Below are 25,000 nucleotides of genomic sequence, written 5' to 3' on the forward strand. Positions count from 1 at the left end.
GCAAAAAAAAAGAAAACATCTGCAGACCACTGTAATACCTCAACAATGGACAAATAGTAATGCCACAAAATTAAAAATAGGTGATAGTCATGCTCAATGGCTAACGAGCATGAAAACTAGTTACCTAATAATAAAAATGTAGCTTTCTGTTAGCAAGGTAATAAACAAAAACACACTTAACCTTCCAAGAATAATACAGCAGTCTATCTTGTTCTCATATGCTACATCAGCAGTACTCATTATAATGAACAAAAAAAAGAACAAAACTATACAAAGACCAGTATGAATTGTAATACAAGTGACCCAACATGTTTTAGCTCAAAACCATAATGAGGATTAAAAAAAAATAGTAAATATTTCACAACAATATAAGAGATGACATTCACGCATACTGTACTGTTTTTGTTCACAGTTCTCATTACTGCCACGTTGGCTATGACCAAATACTTGCAAAGCCTCCGGTATATCTTATCTGATAGCCATTCGATAGCCTTTCATCAAAATTGTCAACGAATTAAAATTACATAAGCTGATGCCAACTTTTGGAAGTGCACAGGTCCTGAACGAAGATCAGTAAGACTTGATTTTCATTCAGTTTCCTTCATGTTCCTCCTTCATTCCCTGGTTCGAGTCCTCCCCCTCCATCCATATGCTTTCCAAATCAATGTCCCTAATAAAGTCATCAGCCTTGTTGATATATTGGACAAACACACGTTCAGTCAATGCATGCAAATGCCAGACATCCATTTTAAGGCCTTGTGTATATTGACGTTCCATACCACCACACTGTTTAGAGATTTGTTCATGTGTGCATTCCACAAATAAGACAGGAGAGGACACCACATGAGGAGATGAAAAGAGAACCCCAAGATAGATGTGCTTCATTTTCCTGTCTCATGCTGTCAAATATAATGAAATAAACAAGAAGAAAACTTTAAGCATGATCAAAGCTGGAGGCTCAGAGGCAGAGGCCCATGATGCCTGGTCTTGAATCAGATTCCTACGCAGTGATCCAGTTCATAATAATTGCAGGTGAAAAGGCTAAGCTGTTCTCAGATTTCTGATAAGATGAAATTTCAGACAAAAGAGGATTATGAATGACTTGTATTGAATGGAAACGTTTGGGTTGGTAGTATGCCATTCCGACCCTGAGCAAACACTTCACACACCTATACTAAATGAGGTAAGTTGTGCTGCTGTCTGAGTTGGGGAGTGGCTAAATAATGAGGCCATTTCTCCTTCCCTTCAAACAAACACCTTCCCGTGTGTATTGTTAAGGGTTAAAAAAGATTCATTAAAAGTAAGCATAAGCTGGAACTGAACCCTTACAAGACAGCATGTGTGAAGGAGAAGAAGGAGAAACTGAATCAACCACCTGCAGCCACCCCCTCCAACCCCTCTTAAGAGCTAATGACCTCTGCCCTGAGTATGCACACACACACACACAAACACACACATACACACACACACACAAACACACACACACAGACAGACACACACACAGACACTTTAAATTCAAAATGTAATCATTATTTTTGACAACCTGGATGGGTCTTTTCCTACATGATGACAACTTTCCTACTTGATGACAACGAATTTATGTTGGGTATGGCTAGTTTTTCTGTGAAGGACATAGAAAAGAAGGGTATTGAGCAAAATGTAAAATCAGAGGAACTGAAATAGTGCCATGACCATGAACGTGAGCTCTCCATTCCAAGCTAAAATATCTTCCACTAGCAGAGGGAGAAAATAAGAACGAGAAAGGCAGGACAAAGTGATTCTGGACCAAGATTAAACATACATAACATCGTGCTTTCTCTGTGTGTTTAGAGAAATGTTTCTCTGTGCAATAGAGAAATGTCTAGTAGAATTTTAAGAGAAGAAAAGAGAAGAGAAGGAAACAGAAGGAAAGAGAGATGAAAATGGACAAATCTCAATAATATAGAAGAGATTAAATTGACTAAATCTCAAAGAGAAGAGAAGAGAAGAGAAGAGAAGAGTGACTCCCTCTCCCTGTCACACATCGCCTGCATCTTTCATTAAAGCTCCATTAGAGTAGAGTAGAGCTCCTGGCACTGGGGCTGAGAGATGACTAAAGCTTCCATTCAAGCCTCACACTCGGCCTTTTTTCATCAGTCTGGACAGGCTCCATGTCCCTGCCACTCTGTGTGTCCGTGTATGTGAGTGTTTATGGGAAGGGGAGATGATGGCGTGGTCTGTGAGACTCTGACTGGCCCTGTGTTGTGTCCACCACAGCTGTGTGTCAGGCTACTGACCCCCAAACAAAGCTCAGCACAGAGGAAGCCCTATCTGGCAGGCGTGATAGAGGGCAGGCCGAGCCAACGCAGCCACGCTGAAGCCCTAGCGATAAAGCTAGCAGGACAAAACAACACCAGCGAGGCCTTTGATAACAACCGGTGACTGGAGCCAGTGTTGCACGACACGCACCAGCGGAGACCAACACAGCAGTCACAATGACACGCACACAGGCAGCTGAAATATGCAACCTATAACAAACACATGACCATGTACATCACATATTGTTCATAATTAGCATAACGATTAGCTTTGTCACTGTATGTAGAGATGATATAAAGACTGCATGTGGCCTGTATGAGAAAGAGAAAAGCAACTGAGTGGAAGAAAGTGTGTTCAGTAATGAACATGCAGGGAGTGAGTGCTGATGTCATTGGCTTTATTTGGCCCTATTAAGAAGCTGGGTGCTTGGTGTCACTATTCAGCATTCCTCCTCATTAATCAGAGGGCTTGCTTTCTTTCTTCCATCTCTCTCTTTCTTAGTCCCCCCCACCCACCCACGCACCCTCTCCATCTCAACCCATCTTCTCTCTCTCTTTCTCTCTGCTGTATTTAATGTGCAGTCACTGTTTACACCCCAGACGGCGCGTACAGCACTTTAATCTCGGCAGTGTGTACATGACATCAGCACTCTCGCCGGTGCATAAACCATGGCCCAGAGAATGAACACACACACACACATTCACACACACACACACACACACACACCGAGTTTCTAAATACTTCATGCACAGCACACCCACCTCAACTGCACTGCCAACTATAACATTCTGCTCTTAAATATATCATGGTTCATTTTGCGTAATGAACCAAACATACAGTATAATGCAATGCTTTATGTGTTTAATGCATAGTATGCAATGCTATAAACCAGCGATTTGCCTTATACTCCCTCAGTTTCTCATGCAGATTTTATGAGCAGTATACCTGGCATTAGAAGCACAAGCTCAACGTAGCTGTTGGTACCCCCCTACACACACACACACACACACACACACACACACACATTCTCCAATAACGCTTTGTTACGCCTACACAAGAATAAACCACATTTGATTGTTGTACAGTGATAAATATATTACTCTTATGGAGATGCTCTAAATGGATCAGTGATCTTCTTCCCCTCTGGCTCTCTTCTGCTCACTTGTCTGCCCTCTACCTGGTTACTCTCTGTCTCATTACCTGACTATAAGCTCTTCTCTTGCTCCACTTTTTTTTTCCCCTCTCTTTCACTTTGCTTTCTCCTTCCCTTTTCTCTCTGAGCTGTGTTCTGAGTAGGTTGAGCACTGAGGCCTGGTTTAATCCTGCACAAACCACTATGGCTCTCAGTCTGGAGTCCCATGGCCCAGAGAGGGATTACAGCAGGGAATAAGACTCCACTCCACTACCCTGCACACACTGACTCACTGAAGTCCTTCAGTTTAATATACTGAGGTTAGGGATGGAACAATAATCATAATACTGTAAAACCATCGGTTATGACAAGTCATATGATAGTATTTCCATAACAATTGGTGCGTTGTCACATTTTTTTCCACTTAAACAGTAACTAAATTCAACAGTTTGCTTGAAAGCATGAAAAGCACGCACCCACCCCAACCCCCGGTCTTTGACCATTCTAAAGTTATAAAATTACAACAATTCTGATAGTGTAGAAGACAGACTGCAACAGTTAATGAAACGGACTTAACATAACAAGAACAAATTGAGACAATTAACCATCAAAAGATATTTCTCTTTTGAAAATATAAATGGGCTTAAAATTGTACAATGTTTATGAAGGTCCTCTGTTGTGCTATGTTTGCTGAAGTGTTGTGAACAACCTCTTTTCAATATTCACTGAGCTGCTTGTGAATATGTGTCATAATAAGGTGGGGAAATGAAGGAAAAAAAGTCTTGGCTTTTTTAAAGTCTTGAACATTACAATGGCTCTAGTTGTACTATTATTACCTGTCTTCCATAGAAAAAACATAATACCAAAATATTGCAGTCATTTTCTTAGGGTTTACTGTGTTTTTAAACAATCAAAATTGTGACAGCTGTAATTGCTGTGAGTCCTGTGAGAGGGAAAGTGGCATAATCCAAAACATTACAATCAGCCGTATTAAAAATGGACTGTCTTTCTGAAATACAGTATGCGATACTTTCTGCCATACAAACACAACACAAAAAGACAGACAGACACACACACACACACAAAGAGACATACACACTGTATTAATAGGGTTCTGCATTCTTGTTCACTCTAACTCACAGTCATTATGTTGCCATGCTGATGCTCACTGAACAAGTTTGTAGCTTAACTGTGTTGACTGGATTCATTACTGGGAACCTCATACGTGCACCTGGGCCACATCAACGGCCCTGCTTCAAAGCACTGATTTAAAAGTCACTGAATGGGTCAAGGTTGAGTGGACAAAATAGTGGCCATAAAATAGTACCAAAAAAAAAAAAGGAATAACAATGATGTCACATTTCCCTGCACTGTGAAAAAAGATACTTTTTAAAATCTTAACGTAAAACTCATTTACAATGGAAGCTTAATGACAGCTGTTTGGCAGCCAGTAGACTGAAAGAAATTTCTAAGTAGCCAAAATGCTGCTTTTTTTATATATATAAAATAGATTGCATGCTATTATTAAGCAGAGTTAAGACTGATACTGTATCGAGCACGGTCATCAACGTGACAGGAATGTTTCTTCTACAAAAGCCTGACTGAGACACAGTCAGATAAGAGGCATGCTACCAGTGCAACAAAACAAATATATTCTTGACTAAGAAATTAAAAAGGTTTAAAAAAAAAATCAGAGAAAGACAATAAGAGAAATGAAAGCAAGTGGGGAAAAACACAAGGAGCAATCAAAGTGTAGGTGAGAGACAAAAGGAGACAAACAGTGACAACAGTTTTGTTTTAATCAGAGAACATGAGAATATGCGGATGTGCAGCAATGGAGTAACAGTTGTCCCTCTCAAATTAAAGCGAGTGGCTGTAAGAGAGAGTGAGGCAGAAAGGCTGTCCCACGAGACTGATTAATACTGAATTCCTGATGCTAATCTTTGTTTTGCACTTTTTTCTTTACGGGTGTCGAAACTGACACACACTCAAGAAGCATGCCTTATGTATATTTAATGAAGGTTCTGCATTCGTTTAGCGCTTTCGTCTCACTGTGTGGCATGCCACATGCTTGCCTTCTTGTGAAGCCGTGCTGCTCCTTATATACCCTCATCTACATGTACAACTACCTTTATATGTTTTACACTCATTACTTTGTAAGAACACACTGTAAATGATGTCTCATAGGTCTGGATTTTGTTCCGTTCCTCTATCCACAGAACGGTGATGTGATTAAAAATAAGTGAGAGAGAGAGAGAGAGAGAGCGAGAGAGAGATACCAGGTGTAGATGTCGCATCTTGTAGGACAGGTTAGGTTTTGGATAACAGGGCAGGAAGCCTCAATGTCTGACATCATGTCTGCACCTGAGTGTGATGTCATCACAATGCAAAAACACAAACAACACTAAGTATAACCCTTATAATCTTAGCAAAGTCAAACAGGCTAATCAGCAAACACACACACATGCTTCTCAGATCCACTTGTTTAATAAAACTACCCTCTTCCTCATACACAAACACACACATCAGGTCAATGCTGACAAGGCATCAATAGTCATGCAGAATCGCTGCATGCGCACACACACACGCACACGCACGCACACACACACACACACACACACAGCACTCTTAAGCAGACATAAAAGGGAAACTCTGTATCACTCACTCCAATCCTCTCTCTCTCTCTCTCTCTCGCACAGAGAAAGGTGCACACAACCCATTACTACAGCTCTCTCATCCCAAGCTTCCTAATCAAGCATGCTCTCTTTCTTCCCACTAGTACAAAAACTCTTTTAGCGTTTTGTTTCACAGACTGTTTAAAATGTCATTTCTCTCTTGTAATCAGACATCAAAGCCAGCTCCGAAGGCTTTTATTTTCTTAGCCAAATCCCAAAATTGTTTCTGATTTAGAGAGCTGGCCACAGGCCTAGCAGTGTTTGGAATTAATAATAGAGAGAGAGAGAGAGAGAGAGAGAGATGGTCATGTTTAAACTGGGTTGTGGTAGCTAAGTTCATCAGTGAGGTGTCAAAATGAAGAGTAGCTGCATGAGTGTGTGTGTGTGTAGCTTGACACACACAAGAAAGAGGAAAGAGGATGTCCTGTCTGAACAAAAAAAAATAAAGGATTGGAAATCACACATTAATCAGCCTTTTACTCAGTCCTGTAGAACATAAAAATACTGTTCTGAACTGGTGATTTATTTTTAAAAATCTTTTTTTTAAACCAAATTCAATAAACTGTGTTGCATTCATGTGAGTCTCTCGGAAGAAATATGGACCATAAAAATTCACAGAAATGACCAGGAAGATAAAATGTAGAAAAGGAAAAGACAAATGGTGAGGTGGTGAATTGATGGAATCAGTGATGAATGAGAAAGACTGTTTTCATGTGAAAATGTGAGCTGATAGGCAAACAGTGGAGAGAGTGGAATGTGTGTGTGTGTGTGTGTGTGTGTGTGTATATGTGCGAGCTGTATAACTGAGCTCTGAACGGCCCAATGCACTACCTCATTGTTGTACTGAAACCTGGGTATAAGAGTTATGCTGCATTCGTGGTACCTTGTAAGTGATATTTTGCAAGTTGTAATAGCATCATTTCCCACCTTGGCACATTTGACGTGCATGATGTGGAAAAAACATGGATATCTCCATGAACGTGTGTCTTTTGTTTGCTGTCAGAGCTCATAAAGCTCATAAAAAGCTACTTTACCTGCACTTTTACAGTTACAGACCTGAGTGGCTACTGGTACTGTTTTACTATAGTCAACTTCAAACTTTCAAACAACATTTTGGACTGAAATTGCAGTACAGCGACAACTGCGAACAATAACAAGTAGCTCAACAACAATCTAATTATCGGACAATAGCGAGTAGTGTTAGCAAGAATCTAGCCAGCTAATGTGAGTGGTAACTCTAATGTTGATGATCATTTTTTCAAAACAGCGATTCGTGTGGTCAATGTTATAGATTTGACCGAGTACTTTGTCTGTATATCAACTCATCTAAAGCCAATACTGCTATAAACTAATTTAAAAGTAGAGAAGGGGCACTTTACACTGTTCACAGTGCACACGGCCGTGTTGATTTCACGTCACTCCCTAAACGGGGAAGGAACTGGTAGTTGAGAAGACTACCCCATGTTGACGAGTTGAAATTTCAAGTTGAAAAAGTTTAGGTGGCTTTTACCAGTTGTAGGCAGGGAATTACAAGCTGTAACTTCGCCTCGAACACAGCATTAAGAAGTGTGTGTGTGTGTGTGGCACATTTTTTCACAGTAAGTGGGCTTGTATCACATATATAATACAAGGTGAGAGGGTGACAATTTTCACTTCCCCACTTGCAAGTTGTGTGTATGTGTGTGTGTGTTACTCTTCTTTTGCACCATAATATGTAGTAACCATAATATGTAAAACCCAATAGGAAAATGTAATCAGTAATGAATCATAAGTGAAAAATGTCAACATCGTTTAAGGGGTCAAAGCAATTACAAACAAACAAACAAACAAATATCATATTTTTACTTAAAATATTCCACAGATTAATTTGCACTTTCATTGTTTTTTTTTTGTTTTTTTGATAACATTTGACGCTTTAGAGCTACAGGAAAAATACAGATTAATGCTGAAATAGTTGCAAACAATTATGAGACAACACAAGTGTGGAATGATGTTGTGTAACAATCATTCATATTAAATAATTTTGTGTAAAATTAACAGCCTTTGGAGGCAAAAGAAACAAGTGTTCTCTTATACATATATACAATTACAAGAAGAGAGAGAACAGCTCCATGTGCACACACACACACACACACACACACACACACACACATACAGTGCTCAGCTGGCAGTGACTGTGAGTGGTGAAGTAACACACCAGGCTCTGTGCTACCAGGCAGAGGTAATTTGGCCAGATTACCAACCAGGTGGAAACATTCAGTCTTGAGTCTGCTTCTTTCTTCCTATCTATCCACTCTCTTGTTTCTTTCTCTTTCCCTCCATCTAACATTTTTCTTACTGTTGTTTTGGCAATCAGTATGGGCAAATACAAGACAAGCAAAAGAATTCTGGTTTAGTCACTCAAAATATCGCCACCAATTTTAGGCTCTGCATACACACAAGTTGTATTGACCGATACTGAAACTTTCAGTGTGAAAGTATGAATATTGATTCGAGGATCTCACTCTCTCACGGGATGACTTTTCACTAACAATATTTTGTTTCACTTTTGCACGGTAGCTACTTTTCTTTACAGCTCTCCCCTTAGCTGAATAAAGGAGAGACACAACAGACTGCACAACAGATAAAGAACAAATCAAAGATCAAAAGAGAGAGAGAGAGAGAGAGAGAGAGAGAAAGACAGAGAGAGAAAGCTCTAAGTCGACTCATGCCTGAGCAGAGCACTAATTTAAACTACAAGCCCTGTGAAAGCCTGAGGGCTGCAGGCCACTCTCCATCACACACGGCACGGCTGAGTAGCGCTGCTGGACAGCGGAGGAGGAGGAGGACGAGTGCATAAGGACGAGTGCAGCAACACAGCAGACGACCTGCAGGATCATTCAGATAGGATCCAGGCCCAGTGGGAAGAGCATGGCGAAATGGAAAGTAAGCCAAGCAGGGCTCGACAGTGTAGAACTCTTCTTCTATGCAAACATAAATGTCAGTCACAGTATATCCCCCTTCAATAAAATAAACATTCGGGGCTGTGGGTGCATGTGTATGTGTGAGGTGGAGGGAGAGAGAGAGAAAGAGAGAGATGGAGAAATGGTGCTTCTTAATTTAGAGTGAACCTTGAAGTTCACTGCTGTGTTTGTTGCATCTATGTGCAGCCCAAACTACTCTCAAACTATGGTTCACACACAAACACACACACACACACATACACACACACTGGTCCTCAAAGAGCATCTCAGAAAGCTCTTCTCATTGATTTCCAGAAATATGTGGGGTCTTTTAAGTATTCCTCCCTCCAACCATGTTTCTTTTCTCTAGGGAGGTGTGTGTGTATGCGCGTAAAAAGAAAAGAATGCAAAGAAAGTGTGCAAATGACAGAGTGAAAGGCAAAGCAAGAGCGTGACTTTTAGTATGTTCTGCTTATTTTTAATTATTACACAGCATAAATCTTCGATTCTTGCATGTAGGTGAATGCATCTCCATGGCTGGCAGAGCAGGAGTTCATGGACTTGGTTTTGTTGAATCAGCAAGGGAATAAAGCTAAATAATGCCACATGTGCTTTTTTCTTTTCTTATTAATAACAATGTAATATGTAACAGTAACTGAATAGTGACTGAATATTTAGTTTATTCTAAGTGAACTTTGTTTTCTACCAAATTCAGTGTGAAGAAACAACACAGATCTTGAGCTGAAAATATGATGTATTGAATAAAAGTCAAGGTGTTGCAAACAATATGAAAATATAACAAAAAAAGGAAGATAACGTGGAAGCAGAAGATCTGAGGCAATAGGAATAAAAATAGATATTTTATAATATCTAGTCAACAGTGGGATATTTTTTTTTTTGTTGTTGTTGTTGCTTTATTTATTTTAAAGTAAGATCTGATATTTGGGACGGATCCGAGTTGGAGCAGTCTGGCCAACAAGCACACACACACACACACACACAGACAAAAGCGAGAGGGAGTGAGAGAAACTGTGCACCTGTACTACATGAGCTAGCGTTTGAACAGCCTTCCCGCACATCTGCTGAGGAAATGGAGCAGTGGAGCAGAGGAAAAATGGGTAAGGAAGAAAAAGGAGAAAATATTAGCAAAGGATCCCCCTGTACATATTACCCAGCAACATTTGATCAGCACGTAATCCAAGCTGGTGTAGCAATGCAACAAAGTCAGTGAGTGGCGCTGGTGTTAAAAATGGATTCAGAAATTCAGGAATAAAAAAAAAAAAAAAAAAACATACAACGAACCAACAGCTCAAAACTCTACTTAAAAACGCACAAGTAAAACAAACATTTGCTCGAGAGTGCTTATAAATGAGATGGCCTACTTTCGTGGAGTTTGTTCTGTTCGTTTTATTTTACGACTCTGGACGAGTTAATTATACGCAGTTATTTGCGCGAGGCAAACAGAAATAGTGTGTGAGGAGCCTGGGAGAAGAAGAGCAAAGCCTGGTGCACAAGAGCCTCTGCCCAAAGAGCCTGATACCTACTCTACTGCACAGTACCCTTATTTACAGACATACTGCGATATAGTGTGTAAGAGGTGTGCTGTGTGTAGTGTGTGTTTAATGCAGCCTTATAGCCCTGTTAAAGACCATAAAGCCTACAGGTTTTGGCGACTGTAAACCCGCCGTGCAGCATGCAACAATGCATTTGGTTAGTCCTGACTTGTACATTCAGATGACTTGGTTTGAAATCCACTCTGAAATCCATCAATATTAAACTTCATGTTTTCATTTTTTTTTTATAAAGAAATGAAATTAAATCAGCCTCCAGAAACGCATTCCAAACCAAAATCTGTATGCAAAAAAAATATCCACAAATTGAGTTATACCTAAAAGAGATCAGTTTACATTGCTATTAATAGTATTTTTATTGGAAATAACAGGTTTATTTGAATACTTCCTGACTTCGAGACGTGCCAATGACTGACATAAAAACAGAGCTGTGGAACAGCCTCGGCCTGGTCGGTTTAAGTCTGGTTTTATGTCTCTGGGTGGTCAACTTCTAAAGTTATAGCCTCCAAATTAAATAATAAAGAGGCGCATTAGGCTAATAGTGACAGATAATGGTGTGGAAAACATGTCAGGAATTTGCAAACCGCGCTTTTTGTCTTGTGTAGTGCGCTTGAATATATAGTGCGTGGGCATATGTGGGCCTGCCATAGTGTTTTGTAGGACAAGCTTCTGGATCAGCCGAAATGTAGCTGCAGCGGGCACTTCCGCAACATCTTAAACCAATTACAGCCATGTTTGCATAATCACTAGAGTCGAGTATTTACATTCACATTAGAGTGACCAAGACGCAATTAGTTCAGCACAATGCATACAGGCGAAAACCATGCGCAAGGAATGCAATAGAAAAACCAAAGAAGGCCATCGCGAAGTACGAGAAGGAGAAGTGCGTCTCTCATTAGGGAAAGAAGAAAAGACTTGCACCGGTTAGGCTGCTTCCCCTTATGGCATGCACGTTTTTCTAGTCCACTTTGGATTCCTGGGAGACAGGAACATTTCATGCTCTCACACACCTACTAAATATTTTACTTGACTGACTCAGGTGTCTTAAAGCACATAATAATAATAATAATAATAATAATAATAATAATAAACTCAACTGTGGAACCTCAGGACTGGAGTTTAACCCGTGCTGTAAGAAAACACTGCTGGTATCAAACATTAAATGGGATTTGAAAACTTATTCATATTATAATATTCATATTTATAACCAAATGATGCTGAAGTGTTAACAATGCAGTAACTATGTAAACTAGTAATTTCAAAGTATTTTATATTTTATATAAAATACTAGTTTATATTTATTTCCTAGTTTATATGTTAAACCAAATAACACAAAGCAATTCACCACGCATCTCTGAAGAACAAATAACTCTTAAATAATACGTGAAGAAGAAAACCGAAATGAGTTTAGCATTGCCTCCAACCACAAGGACACTCATTATCCCTAAAAACAAATGCAAAAGGAACACTAATCAAATAAATTAAGAAGACCATAAACGTGATTCTGAGATTAATTGCACGTTTAGTCTGCTGCATTTCCGCTGTAGAGAGGAGAGGCAAAAACATCAGGCCAATCTGAAAATGCTTTACTGCATACAGTCTTGAGTAGCAGTTACATGATTTTACAATGTAAGCTTGGAGTCTGACCAAATCACAAAGGCTTTGGCCATTTAAAACAAAAAAAAAATAATAATTGCATGTGTCTGCAGCATAGGTCTATACATTATTAATTAATGTGATTTAACTAGTAGCCATAATTTATATGAATGCATGCGACACATTTATATCCCATCAGTATGCAAAACGAGATGCAATGCAGCCTGTGTTCGCAAAGTAGTCGGAGTCATACGCCACAGCCACTTGTTAAATCTAATGCATGCACTGTCAAGCCATTCGCACCCCGTCACATCAGCGCTCAATATAGAAACCGGATTTTCTAGCATTACAGAACCCTCTATTACCAAATCACACACACACACACACACACACACAAGCGCGGAATGACCCTAATCCTGGACACTGTAAAATACGACACACACACACACACACACACACACCGTTATAAGGTGACGTGGGTGTGACACAACCATTTTTAAAAAAGTAACATTTCTCAAATAAAAGATAGCGAAACAAAGAAAGTACAATTTTCCCTTAAAACTAAACTCTTATTCTTTCATATTCTATAGAGAACAGAGAGGAATGTCTTATTTGATTGGCGTCCAAAAATATAATGCATTTTTTGAAATTAGATACTGGAGTACAATATTACAATGACGTCTAACTTTCGAAAGGTTTAAGCTCTGCTACTTGGTCTGCCAGAAACACACACACACGCGCACACACACACACACTTCATACAGCTAATGTCAGACACTAATTAGTTCAATAAAATGTTACTATACCGTCTAGAACTGGTACATAAAGTTCTGAGCAGTGCACAGTAAGCTAATTTCCAAAAGGACTGTAGTCTAAGTATATACTGTCTAAGTAATTTCCCTTTCCAATAAATAACGCGTAGCCTATGTGCAGCCTATAGCCTACTGCTCACAGGTGCGGAGACTGTGCCGACTGCACGCCGAAACACTCAACGTAGCCTACAATAAAAGCAAGAGTGTGTACAAAAGCTCAACAGGTCAGGAAGAAAGGCATCGAAAACACGTACCTGACTGTGGAGGTATGGGGATGTGAGAGGGGTAGTATTTCCCGGGTTGGAAGGCAGCGGGGTGCTGCACGGCTGCGTGGCCGGCTGCAGTGATCCGAGAGGCGGCGCGGTGAGCCAGCGGGCCTCGCTCTGTGAGCAGCGGCGGAGGAGGGCCGAACTCCCGGCCTTCCATTCCAAAACAGCCGATAAATCCGAAATCCAAAGGGGGCAAGCCGAACCGACGCTATAATCCCGTTAGGAGTTTCGCTTAGGTCTTGCATTCAGCACCGTGTTGGATTTGACGCCCAAAAAAGTAGCCTACGTCCCAGTCATATTTTCTGCAACAAAAAACAAACACAATTCTTAGTCCGAATTGCAACAGAAATGCGACACGGGTTCAAATCAAAACTACACGTCGTGTCATTGTTCCTGAACCTGTGGAAGACAACTGCAGTCTTGTGGTGAAATTATATTACTGTATAATATACTCTCGCAATGGATGCAAGGACTTGTAGATACAGGTTTAAAAATACTCCTGTCTCTCTCTCTTTTTTTTTATTTCTCTTTTAGCAGAGCTGAAAGAGGCAGAGAAGCAGCACAACCCCAAATTTACCCAGTAAAGTCTCTACAACACAAAGGTAGCGCGGATCAGTACACATTTTACTGAACAATATACAGGCTATAGGCTCTACAGTTATCATTATTATTATTATTATTATTATTATTATTACTACACATTTTAAATATTTCGACAGTAAGCCTGTAGGGTTTTTAGTTGTAAGTATGATCAGCTGTCCTCAGACGCTGAAGACTGAAGTGTGTGTAGCTACAGTTTTCCACTATACACCCAAACTAATCTAAATGACGCGCAATTAATGAAACCCTTTTACTGTAAAACATGTATTTTAGGTTAAATTGCTGTCTGTGTTCGTGTGAATTCTGAATTTAACTCTCCTCATTCTGTCCAATAAATCTGGAAGTGTGAGCCAAAAGATTAGGCCTCACCATCATCACCTTTGGCCCCAAATCCACGACTTCACTCAAATCTCGTGTATTAACATGTAAATGACGTAGTGCGATCTAGCACCCCGACAATAGACTCTGCATTATCGTAAATCCAATCAAGAAAAAGAAATAGGCTACGAGTGAGTTTAATTTCCAGCGTGGCTCCCATCTCTCCAACAGCCAATATCAGTATCAATATCTATCTATCTATCTATCTATATATATATATATATATATATATATATATATATATATATATATATATATCAGTTCTCATGGTGTGTGTCCTTAAGAATGTGAAGAAATTTCATATTTAAAAAAAAAAAATCCAAAGCACTCTGGTATAATGAATGCAATGTTGAACTTCCTTTTATAACAACACCCCAGATAAAAGCAACAGTGACCATGTGATTGATCGCATATCGACTCGTCATCCTTCTAAATTAAATTGAAAAATGCATGCAAGTATTCAAAACGTAGGCGAAATGGCAAATGATGCAGACGTCCTGTAGTTTATCATGTGGCGATCGCATGGGCAATATTGCAGTCGTCTCCTATAAACTGAACATCGATAGCGCGTGACTGGAAATATGTCACAAATACACACATCCACATCAATGATAAATTCAGCATTTTGCAGTTTCCTACGCAGACAAAGACGAATCGTACACGAGCAACATCCCCAAATGAAAGGATGGAAAAGCGATTACCATGAAAAGCGAGCCTGGACTAGAAGGCAGTGTCTCAGGCTTGCACTGAGAGTGAAATTCTGTAAAGCTCAGGGTGAAGCAGCGCACTTCAGCCTCTCTCTATGACAATGCACACTAATTCATTTTTGTGGCGTCACTGCAATGACTGATGCAGTCTTAACATTTTCTTTCATTTAAACTCTAAAGCAATGGCCCAGTATGGCTTTGTGGGACGTTGATTTGTCGTTTTATTTTCTTCTTGGACCTCTGTTGAAATCTGATTGAAAACAATGTAGTTGTACAGTGAGGCGCGAGCTCTCTCTCTCTCTCTCTCTCTCTCTCTCTGAAACGAGCTGAAGCGACGCGCTCCTGTGATCTACACGCTGGCATAACTGACTTACTGGTATTTTATTTTTAATACAGTAACAGGCATAAGCGAAAGAAATATTAGACAGAGCATTTAAGTTTGCATAGTACGATTCTGCAAAATCCTTAAGGCACAAAATAACAAATATAGGCTGTTGAGTTAATTGTGCAGTTGGCAGCTAGAGTAGGTTATATGCATTTCAAAGGATAAGGATATATACATTATACACGTGAACTGGAATGCTGCAAAAACACCGAAAACTGTCGCCTTTCAGTTCAGTAGTTCAGTTTAAAATTCAGAAGATTTGCATTTATTTATTATTTAAGAGCGCTTTGATATTGTAAATCAAACTCAGTCGTTGGAGTGTGCAAGCACAATTGGCAGGCATCAGGCGTGAATAAGAATCCACACATGCCAGTTATTATTATTATTATTATTATTATTATTATTATTATTATTATTATTATTATTATTATCGATGTTAGTAACAGACATCCATCTGAAGCAGTAAATTAATAGCTTGTACACATTTCTCAATCACCCATCAGCGCGTCAGTATTACAGCCCGAGTAATTCTGCATAACACCAGATGTTCTGCGAGAAAAAAAAATATTGTAAGAGCAGCTCTGGAAAACAAATGTTTATTATTACACACATAGACTGTATACAATATAAATGAATTACTTACTGGTAAGTTATTCCTTGCATAACAATAAATGGTTAAAAACATAGTGTAAAAAAATAGGTAAAAGACAGCAGATGTAGAATTTAAAAAAAAACGACATGTGGAAATGGTTACATCCTAGCCTGGTGACTGCAGTGTGTGCAGTTGGAGTTCGGAGATACACCGCACTATAGAGCTTCTACTGAAGCGATCTCGCGTACATGCAGGCTCAGGCTCTTTCCTGAATCCGCTCATGCCACTCAAGGAGACAGGAGGGAGGAGCCAGGGGGGACAGCCTCACCCATTGGCTTAATACCCACATGTCAATAAGCTCGTGCAGAGCGCCGCGGGATAAACACGGGCTCTGATTGGCTGCTACTCTGAGCCAATGGCGTGTTAGCCATCAGGCGACGAAACAAAACGGTGCGCGCTACATTCAACATTTCCAGTAGTGCTTCTAAGTTGAGCGCAGTCGTAACCACATGTATGTCTACGAGTAGCTTTAAAAAAGAACTGCACATTAATTCGTCAAGTAATTTAAAGAGAAGCTTTTTTTTTTTTTCAATTGATTTTTTTTTTTACAGTCCTATAAAGCAGTAAGAAAAAAATTCAACTTGCTGAAAAGAAATTATAGGCACCCACAAATAGCCATCCTTTTTTTATACCACGTTTTTTTCTTTCTTTGATGAAAAATATAGTTTATGGGTTTGGTTTAAAATCTGTTCTGATCAGAAACATGAGTTAGGCTAACCTACATGGAAAAGAAAACTTTGAATGACGGAGCAGAAATTATGACAGCTGGCTATAGATTCTTTGTACATATTAAAATCTGTTGGTTTTAAGCATAAAAAGGGTTAAAAATTTCGGGCTTCAACCTGAAACGTGTTTGATTGGCTGGCATGTTGCCAGAACGGTGTCAATCATAGAGTGTAAACAAGGCTCTGATTGGCTGCTGGCCAGTCCGCACTGGGCTGCCTGAAAAAAGCAATTACTGGCCTTGCGGTTTCAAGGCGGCCCAAAGCTGCATGATGAAAGGAGATAAGAAGGGGCGGTTTCAAGGCCTCCCCTAGGCGAACCTAGCTGGCCCCAAAGCTAAAGGAGAGTCAAGAGTGACTTAATCAAAGGGAATACGTTAAAAAGGAGGAAATTGCACGTTATATTAAATATAGAGTCTAGATGCGCGGATTAATATATCTTAATACAGCAATAGCAGCAACATAATAAAACGAGTAGACTACATGGAAATTACTGAACCAAAAGGACAATATCGGGAAAAACGCGCTCGCGCAAGCAATGGAGGCGAAAGAGCTGCCCTCAGAATAAATAAGCTGGCGCTGTTTCTGCGGACTTTCTCCTCATTGTTTGTTTAATATATCTTACTGTAGCGTATTTTCTTTCTTTCTGTTTTTTTAAACGGACATTTCTTCACTGTAAGTGGTCTACTTGGTGTTTTCAAAGAGTTGGAGGCTAAGTAAAAATGAATGTCTCAGTTTACAGCACGGGGTTTTTCGTGTAAGCAAGAATTTAAGCAGAACTAAAGGACTGAAAAACAAAAGATGTCGCTCATATATTATTATTATTATTATTATTATTATTGCCAGTTCCACTTAGGCAGTAGGTAGGCCTACTACGCTGTACGATGTGTATTGCACTAAGGCTACATGACAAATGAAAATCATCAGGCTGTATGCAAGCCTTGGACTCTGTTCAACAACAATTTAACTAAATTTTTGCAATCATTAATTTGGTTGTCCGGACATTTTACTGTGCTTTTCATTCTCTCCCGATTAAAGAATCAACAAGCAGAGTATTTAATAATAATAATAATAATAATAATAATAATAATAATACACGCTCTTTGAAGCGAGCCAACGAGACATTTTTTGAATTAAAAGATTTTATTTTAATTTCAACTCCGACCGCAATAAATAAAATATTTTAAAAATTACTCGAGTCACCTGCAAAATATTGAATATCCAGAAAAGGTTCACATGATCTTAGCAGTGACTGCATCATCGTAGGCGCTGATTTAGTGGATTGTGCGGGTTGTACGGAGCACGTGAGCTCGTTGCTGTTTCCACTGCTCTGTAGAACAGCAGTGTGTTTCTGTGCTGTGGGTCTGAACAGGCTGTAGGCCCTCCCGCGCACTGTAACAAACTTGTGGAACCATGGAGTTACACGTAGTTAACTAAAATGTAAACCGTGTCCAGTGTTAAACGTTATACCTATACGGTTACAAATGAGTGCAGAAATTCCCCACGGTGATTAAATGAAACACAGAGTGGATATGGAACTAAATTCGGAGCAACTTCTGCAGGATTTGCAAGCATACGTGGAAGAGTTCATACCAGTGACAAGATCAGTTCAATTTATGATCGTGACTTAAATGTTTGAGGAAAAACCCTGACTATTAAAATGTCTTTTAAAAATGTAAGGGCAGTGGAACAATAAAAATCTGTTCTGCAACTTATGAAGATGCACCTCTTTAAACATACATCTACATTTAATATATTTAGTGACACGGAAGACCCTTTTACTGCACTTTATTGCTTTCTTTTCGCAACCTGAAAGGTGGGTGTGGGGTTCGTGTTTAGTGGTGTACTATAGCATAGCGCTGGCCTGCGATACCATGCAACACAGAGAGAGAGAGAGAGAGAGAGAGAGAGAGAGAGAGAGAGCGAGCTCACAGTGCCAGCGCGAGCTACCCTGCTGTGGGACGCGGGGATAATTAATGCGGAGTGACTGATTGCTCTTGAAACAGACCAGTCCCACGAAGAGCATTGTCCACGATCGGTGGAGCGTCTCTGATTGACACTTTCCCTCCATCTCCCGGCCACATTCAAACTACCGGAACGGGCCGTTTGTCACCAGCGCGGGCCAAGACTGCTGCTGCAAGACCCCGTTATTGTTCTAGGCCGCAGTTTTAAACCGGTTTGAAGCAGGCCGTGTTCTCCCTGCTCCGCCTTTGGCAAGAATATTTCATGCAGGACGCTCCAATTCCGTGTCTGATCTGATGCTACTTGCATGCGCATACATGTCCATTAGAGGGTTTGATTTGAGCCCTAGGTTTGATGAATTGTCGTGCAAAGTAAAGAGCATTGTAAAAAAAAATTTATTTCATTAGATTTTCATATATTCTGATCTAACACCAATGACTGTAGAGTCCAATAAAAAAATCGCCTACATCATCATCATTATTATTATTATTATATTTTCCTTAGAGTTTAATACAGGCTACAATACACGTAGATTTGTAATGTAGCGTTGCATCTCTAATCTTTTAAAATATCAGCAATATGGTACAAAAATGATTTACTTTCTAACCCACCCGCACGCCACGTTTAACCCTGTAACATACGGGAAAAATGTGCTTAAATAAGACTAAGTTAGGCAATTTTATGACCCTGTGACCTCTCCCTCACGCACACAGACAACCTACTCACCGGGTTATTTTCATTGCTCTTACCACTTGTTTTGGCCCTGCGCTATAATGCACTGCACTCCAGACCAGTGCTGTGTGTAAAATCCACATTAGTGATCGTGTGGTCAGTGTAGAAGAAACTTGGCATGTTAGGTGATTGTCACAGCATTTCCCAGCGCTGAGAAAGTGTGGCGTTGCTGGGAATTCTGGGGTCCCGCGTTTTAATAAAATAAATAATATAAATAAAATAAAGCTAAGCTGTGCCGTGGGCCTTTCGAATCGTCGCCACCTTTCACCTCCCCAGTGACAGCAGTGTCAGGGTGTGCACATTTATTTCAACCACCACCTACTTTCCCAAACGTGGCTAAGGCCCAAACGGATACACACAACACATACAGGCTGCACTTTTCTTTGGCGTTGTTAAACTAGGATCGTATTAACTGTGCACAACTTTGTGTCTAACAACAGTCATCTAATAATTGTCTGGTCTGGAGATCGCAGTCTTCAGTCAGTGTGTGCAGTGATGCACTATTAGTGTGCATCAGAAAAGAAAGAAACAAGTGCTATTCCACAGAACATGCATTACATGCAAGTGTTATAGTGAACATTTCTAAATACAAACCTGGGCATCGAGGCTATGCAGCGCTGCCATATTACACCACTGGACTTAATTGAATAAACACACATGCCCACGAGGGAGGGCACTAAGTCCAATCAGTCCAATCGCCGTCTATAATTTGGAGGGAATGGCGTTTCCGCTGTGTTTAGTCCGGTACCACTGCGAGGTTATCAATAGGAAAACCCATCTGTGTCCAATTAAGGCAAGTATGGGCTCACTCCCATAAATGACACAAACCTCCCTCATTACGACCTGTTTTATTGAAAAAGCTAAAAGTCAAACTAAACCGGGGTAAAGAAGTGTAACAGAATCCACTGGACATATGGGTCTCTGTTGGTTTGATTAAAGAAGACCTTCATTATCTTCTTTTCATTACTGTCACGTGATAAAGGAATCATCCAGAAAACCTGGCATGAAAGACAAACCAAGTCAAATAGGTCGGTTTCCAGAGTGCAGACGAGACAACTTATATATCATAGCCTCATATATCAAGGGATTATAAGAAATGCAGAATATTTGTCATGAATACTAAAAAGTATGGAAATTGGTTGGTAAGGAGAGAAACTGGGTTAAAGCCGAGACATGACTCTGTCCTAAGTTCTTGTTTTGTTTTTTTTTTGGAATTTTTTTCTTCCACAATGCAATTTATTAGGCTCCAGGCCAGATGGTTTAAAATAAGCCTTCATTACTATCGCTTACTCAGTTTAAGATTTAAGAAAGGACCAGTACTTTTAAACATCCACTAATTTCAGTAAGAACACGGTGGTAAACGGTTGGAGCATTTACGAGCTAAGCTCGTCGTTTCCAGCAGATAGATTATATTTCAATTAATAAACAGCACTCCCTTTTGCATTCTGCACTGTTTTGACTTTTTAATGAATGCCTTCTTTGATTAGGTCTGTTAGATTCGAATTATATTAGAAATAATACTATATCACTTTATGTAGATGAACACATAATTTACAATAAAATGCAATGCCACATTAGAGGCCTTCTCTGCCTTCTGTTCCATCCGCCGTTGAAAATGTGCAATAACAATGATAACAAAATGTTCATCACTGCTTTTGATTATGGCGTTTTGCAACATGTCATATAAAGCCTTGAGATCCAACTATTTCTAATAGTCGAAATTCCTACCAGCTGATTAGCCTGCTGTTCAAAAGTGTGCATTTAACGTTTTGCATGCCGTTTGTCAGTCAGCTACTTGAGGCTTTGGAGGCCTAATATGAAAACGCATGATGGCATTGATCTGAGAGAGAGATTAACGATGGGTTTCTATTAGAAATGTAAACTAATTCGTAGCGTTGTATGCCAATAAAATGCCACTCTTATTATTATTATTGTTATTATTATTTATCCCACCTTGGAAGAAGTGGTTCGTGCCACAGCTATAGTGCTCTCACCTTGTGAACCAAAACAACTCATGACTGACCTCGCTTTCGAAATGTCCAGAAAACATCCAAAATGCTGAAGGAAGCCTATAATGCACAACTAGCAGTAGGCAAACAGAGTTCATGCGCGCGCTTCTTTATGACTTCCAGACCGCCAAGTGTTCGTTTCTTCGTCGACTCATTAATTAACATTGCAAAATCAACAAGATTTCACACCCACATGTATACAAAAGTTAAGCAAACTTTAGCACAAATGCAGAATAAGGCCGACATGTGGCTCAGGCTCGCTCACATTACTGCTTCAGTGGATGTATTGGTCAGCTGTAAGCATGGAAAAAGCCTTTAAGGTTAAAGAATGGCATGTGGGGAAAGCTCTGTATCCGGCGTACATATGTGCTACCAGAATCTATTCTCTGAGAACCTTTATTTAAAAAAAAAAAAAAAAAGTCATACGCCACTGCAACATAATCCAAACCATACGCATTGTATGTTTTCCAAAACATACTGATAAATACACAGACTAAAAATAGAAATCTAATTTATAGGCTACCTCACATCTATTTACCTCAATAAGTTTTAGTGAAGCAGTTCCATTTTTTTTAAACAGCCTAGATGTATTAATTTCCAAGAAATACGCTAAGAAATAGTGTTGATCACAATCGTATAAATAACATAAAAGCGTAAGCACATAGCACTCTTCTTTAAAATAGCCATTTCACAGGCTAATCCTAGGCGAGGGCGATAAATCAAAATCTGAGGAGTAGAAAACACCTACCTATAAAAACGCCAATCCGGACAACAAATCTATTCTGAACGGGGACTGGCTATTGATTTACGCAGAGTGGGGCAAAAAAAAAGAGGAAAAAAAAAAAAAAAGAAAACAACAAGCCAGTTCCGTGCATTCAGGCCTTTGATAATGAAAAGACTTCTGAAGTTTCCCCGCTTTCGTGTATCGTGTTTCGTGCACCACCTTCAGAGTCGAAAATCCTAACTGTTTAGGAAAGAAGTTATACAGTTTACGTTCTTGGCTTTATAATTACCCTTCAAGTCGAAAAAAAAAAAAACCCTTTGCATGGTCACTCTCTTCTAATTGCCAGTTAAGAGATGATGTGGGTTCTGTGTGCAGCTCCTGCTCTAATGGAGATCAGTTTAGTGCACGGAGCAAATCCGCATGAATAGAGCCTGCTGCCTGTGCAAGCCTCTATAATCACAAATTTATTGCTGCATGACGCGTCCTTCTCTCCCACAATGCAGCTCAGTGACTGAAACTGAAAATTGATGAAGAGATTATCACAGTTTAACATATTTCCCACATGTATAGCGTTTTCTTTCTCGTTTTTAGTGCATGCCGCACGACCACTCCCTGACACACCTTGTACTGTTATTCTTTTTGCCTTGTAAGATCGCTATGTTGGAACAGGACCTCAGAGGGACTAACGACCCCCTCACAATCTCTCCGGGACGCATTTATTCACTTCTGCTCCTCCATATTGGTGGATTCCCCCCCTTAAAAGCCCCCACCTTACTCAAACGGATCACGGTCACTTAGGGTGTTTTTTTTTTTTTTTTTTCGCCAAAAATCACGTGCAGAAATTCACCTCGAACACGCAGATCATGCGAGTGGAGCGATCATCACCTGACTCGCTTTTAAAGGCACATATGAATGCGATGTTCCTGTTTGTTTGCGTCAAACGTCCTCAAAAACAAAATAACACAGACACAAACGTTAGGATCAGTTGCAAAAACAACACAAACACACGTTCGCTTAGAACTTTTACTTATCGAGTTACAGATTTACCTTTCAGCAAAAGAAAAAAAAAATGCATCCATTACAAGTGACATCCTGAAATAAAATAAATGTCCATCTCTAGAAGTAGGCTGAAAAACAAACCGTATCTTTTTAAATCCAAAATAAGCCTTTTTTGCCCCGAAAGCGAGGCGTATTTCCCCCATAAACCCCGGGAGCGAGTTTTAGCCCCGCCCTTCCCTTTAATGTCACCGTCTCACGGGCAATGACGTCACAAGTTAACCCCTTCCTGCTCGGTCAAATCCACAACTCAGGACGAGCTCCCTTCGCTGCGAGGTTTAACTTTACTTACTGGGTTATTTAGATCTTTTAATTTCACAGTTGTTTGTCAAATGACCACAGACGAATGCATATATTTTCTCAAAATTAATTAATTTTAAGATGTTATTTGGTATATGTTAGGGAAAAAACATGCTTTTATGAGGAATTCAAGTTAGAAGTGAAATGTATTAAACTTGCTCAATCTATAAGCCAGAGAAGTGCTCAGTATTTCTTTTTAGTTGCCTCTTTGTCCACAGAAGACAGAGACTAGCACAGTTGGCTGTCTAAAAAATGCACAATTCAAAAAATTGTGAGTAAAATTAAATACTTATGCAGGATCAAAAACAAGTGATGTACCAACAAATAAGTATAATAATCATAATAATATAGCCAAACACTCAATTTTGGCTCCAAAATACATTTAAAAAATCATCAGTGGTGAATAGAGATAGTGTAGTACCTGGTGTTACTTCTTCTGCATTAGACTTTGGCACTTGGGAAGCCTCATTACTGCCAATGACCTAAAACAACCTCCAAAATGTCTTTATAAGTGGCATCACTGTTGAGCTTATAATGCCATAAGATACAGCAATCATTAAGGAAACAAATATTCTTAATGATTGTGTGTTTTGAGTGATTCCGTGTTTCCCAAACAGCGCGTGAATGTGAGGGGTTACAATACGTGTGCCCTAGTTTAATTAACACCATTGTCTTAGCTGAGTAAGGTTAAAAGTAGCAATGGGGAAATAAATGCCTCAGTAGGACAATTACTTGTCCATACTACCAATCTATGTCATATTTTAGATTTCTTAACAGTATTTACGTTTCTGTCTCTTGGTGTCTGAATGTAGGCCTACATGTGCCTGTGTGTATATGTGTGTGTGTTTGGGCTTTTTTGTTACATCATGAAATGAACCTTAACACACTTTTCCTCAAACAGGCCAACTATAGATCCATTCAAACATTTGTTTGGTTTTTACTCACACCGTTTCAAGTCTACGTATATGATGCCTGCAGTCATGAAGTCCATGTTGAAACTATTTACAAACGTAAGTCCATGCAACTGAGAGTTGGACATTTGACAGTAATGCAGAATATCAAACAATGTATATTTTCAGATCTTTGACAATAAAGGTAATTTTAAAAAACATTAAACATACAGACCAATTAACAGACACCCAGTCTTCAAACCAATATAATAAATTATACATGTATGATCTGGGTCATGGTAGTAACATCATAGCAAAGCTTGTACTGTGATATGTTAGATTAATAAGATTTGAAACATTACTGCTCTCAATCTAGAGCCATCTGCACTCAAATAAATTGAAAACTCCTGAAAGGTGACCTGGTGGCCAGGAAAGCAATAGTTATACATTAGGAGGTACAAACCTACACTATAGCCCTGCCCTGGTCATAGGAATGAGCTCTGGATTGAGACAGGCCTATGCATACAGAGTACCTCTGGGAAAGCTACACTCCTCTCCGTGTTCCGAAGTGCTGAGAAATGCAAAAAC

The 25,000-nt window shown here is 39.6% G+C and overlaps 1 protein-coding gene across 3 annotated transcripts in view; it reads right to left on the bottom strand.

Moving 5' to 3' along the window:
* Window positions 1–22,168, bottom strand: part of bahcc1b (BAH domain and coiled-coil containing 1b) — an 84,808-nt gene extending 62,640 nt beyond the window's left edge. Inside the window, exons 1-2 of one of the 3 annotated variants that reach the window (XM_053238630.1) lie at window positions 20,028–22,168; window positions 13,281–13,597 (exon numbers count right to left, since the gene is read on the bottom strand). In XM_053238630.1, coding sequence (XP_053094605.1) covers window positions 13,281–13,452 — 172 coding nt within the window. In that variant the 5' untranslated portion in view covers window positions 13,453–13,597; window positions 20,028–22,168. Of the gene's footprint in view, window positions 1–13,280; window positions 13,598–16,008; window positions 17,235–20,027 lie in introns of those variants that run through there. The other 2 variants (XM_034309270.2, XM_026914854.3) reach the window with 2 other exon arrangements.
* Window positions 22,169–25,000: the final 2,832 nt, after the last annotated feature.

This window comes from Pangasianodon hypophthalmus, chromosome 12 (assembly GCF_027358585.1).
Source record: "Pangasianodon hypophthalmus isolate fPanHyp1 chromosome 12, fPanHyp1.pri, whole genome shotgun sequence".
In the NCBI taxonomy this organism is placed as follows: Eukaryota; Metazoa; Chordata; class Actinopteri; order Siluriformes; family Pangasiidae; genus Pangasianodon; species Pangasianodon hypophthalmus.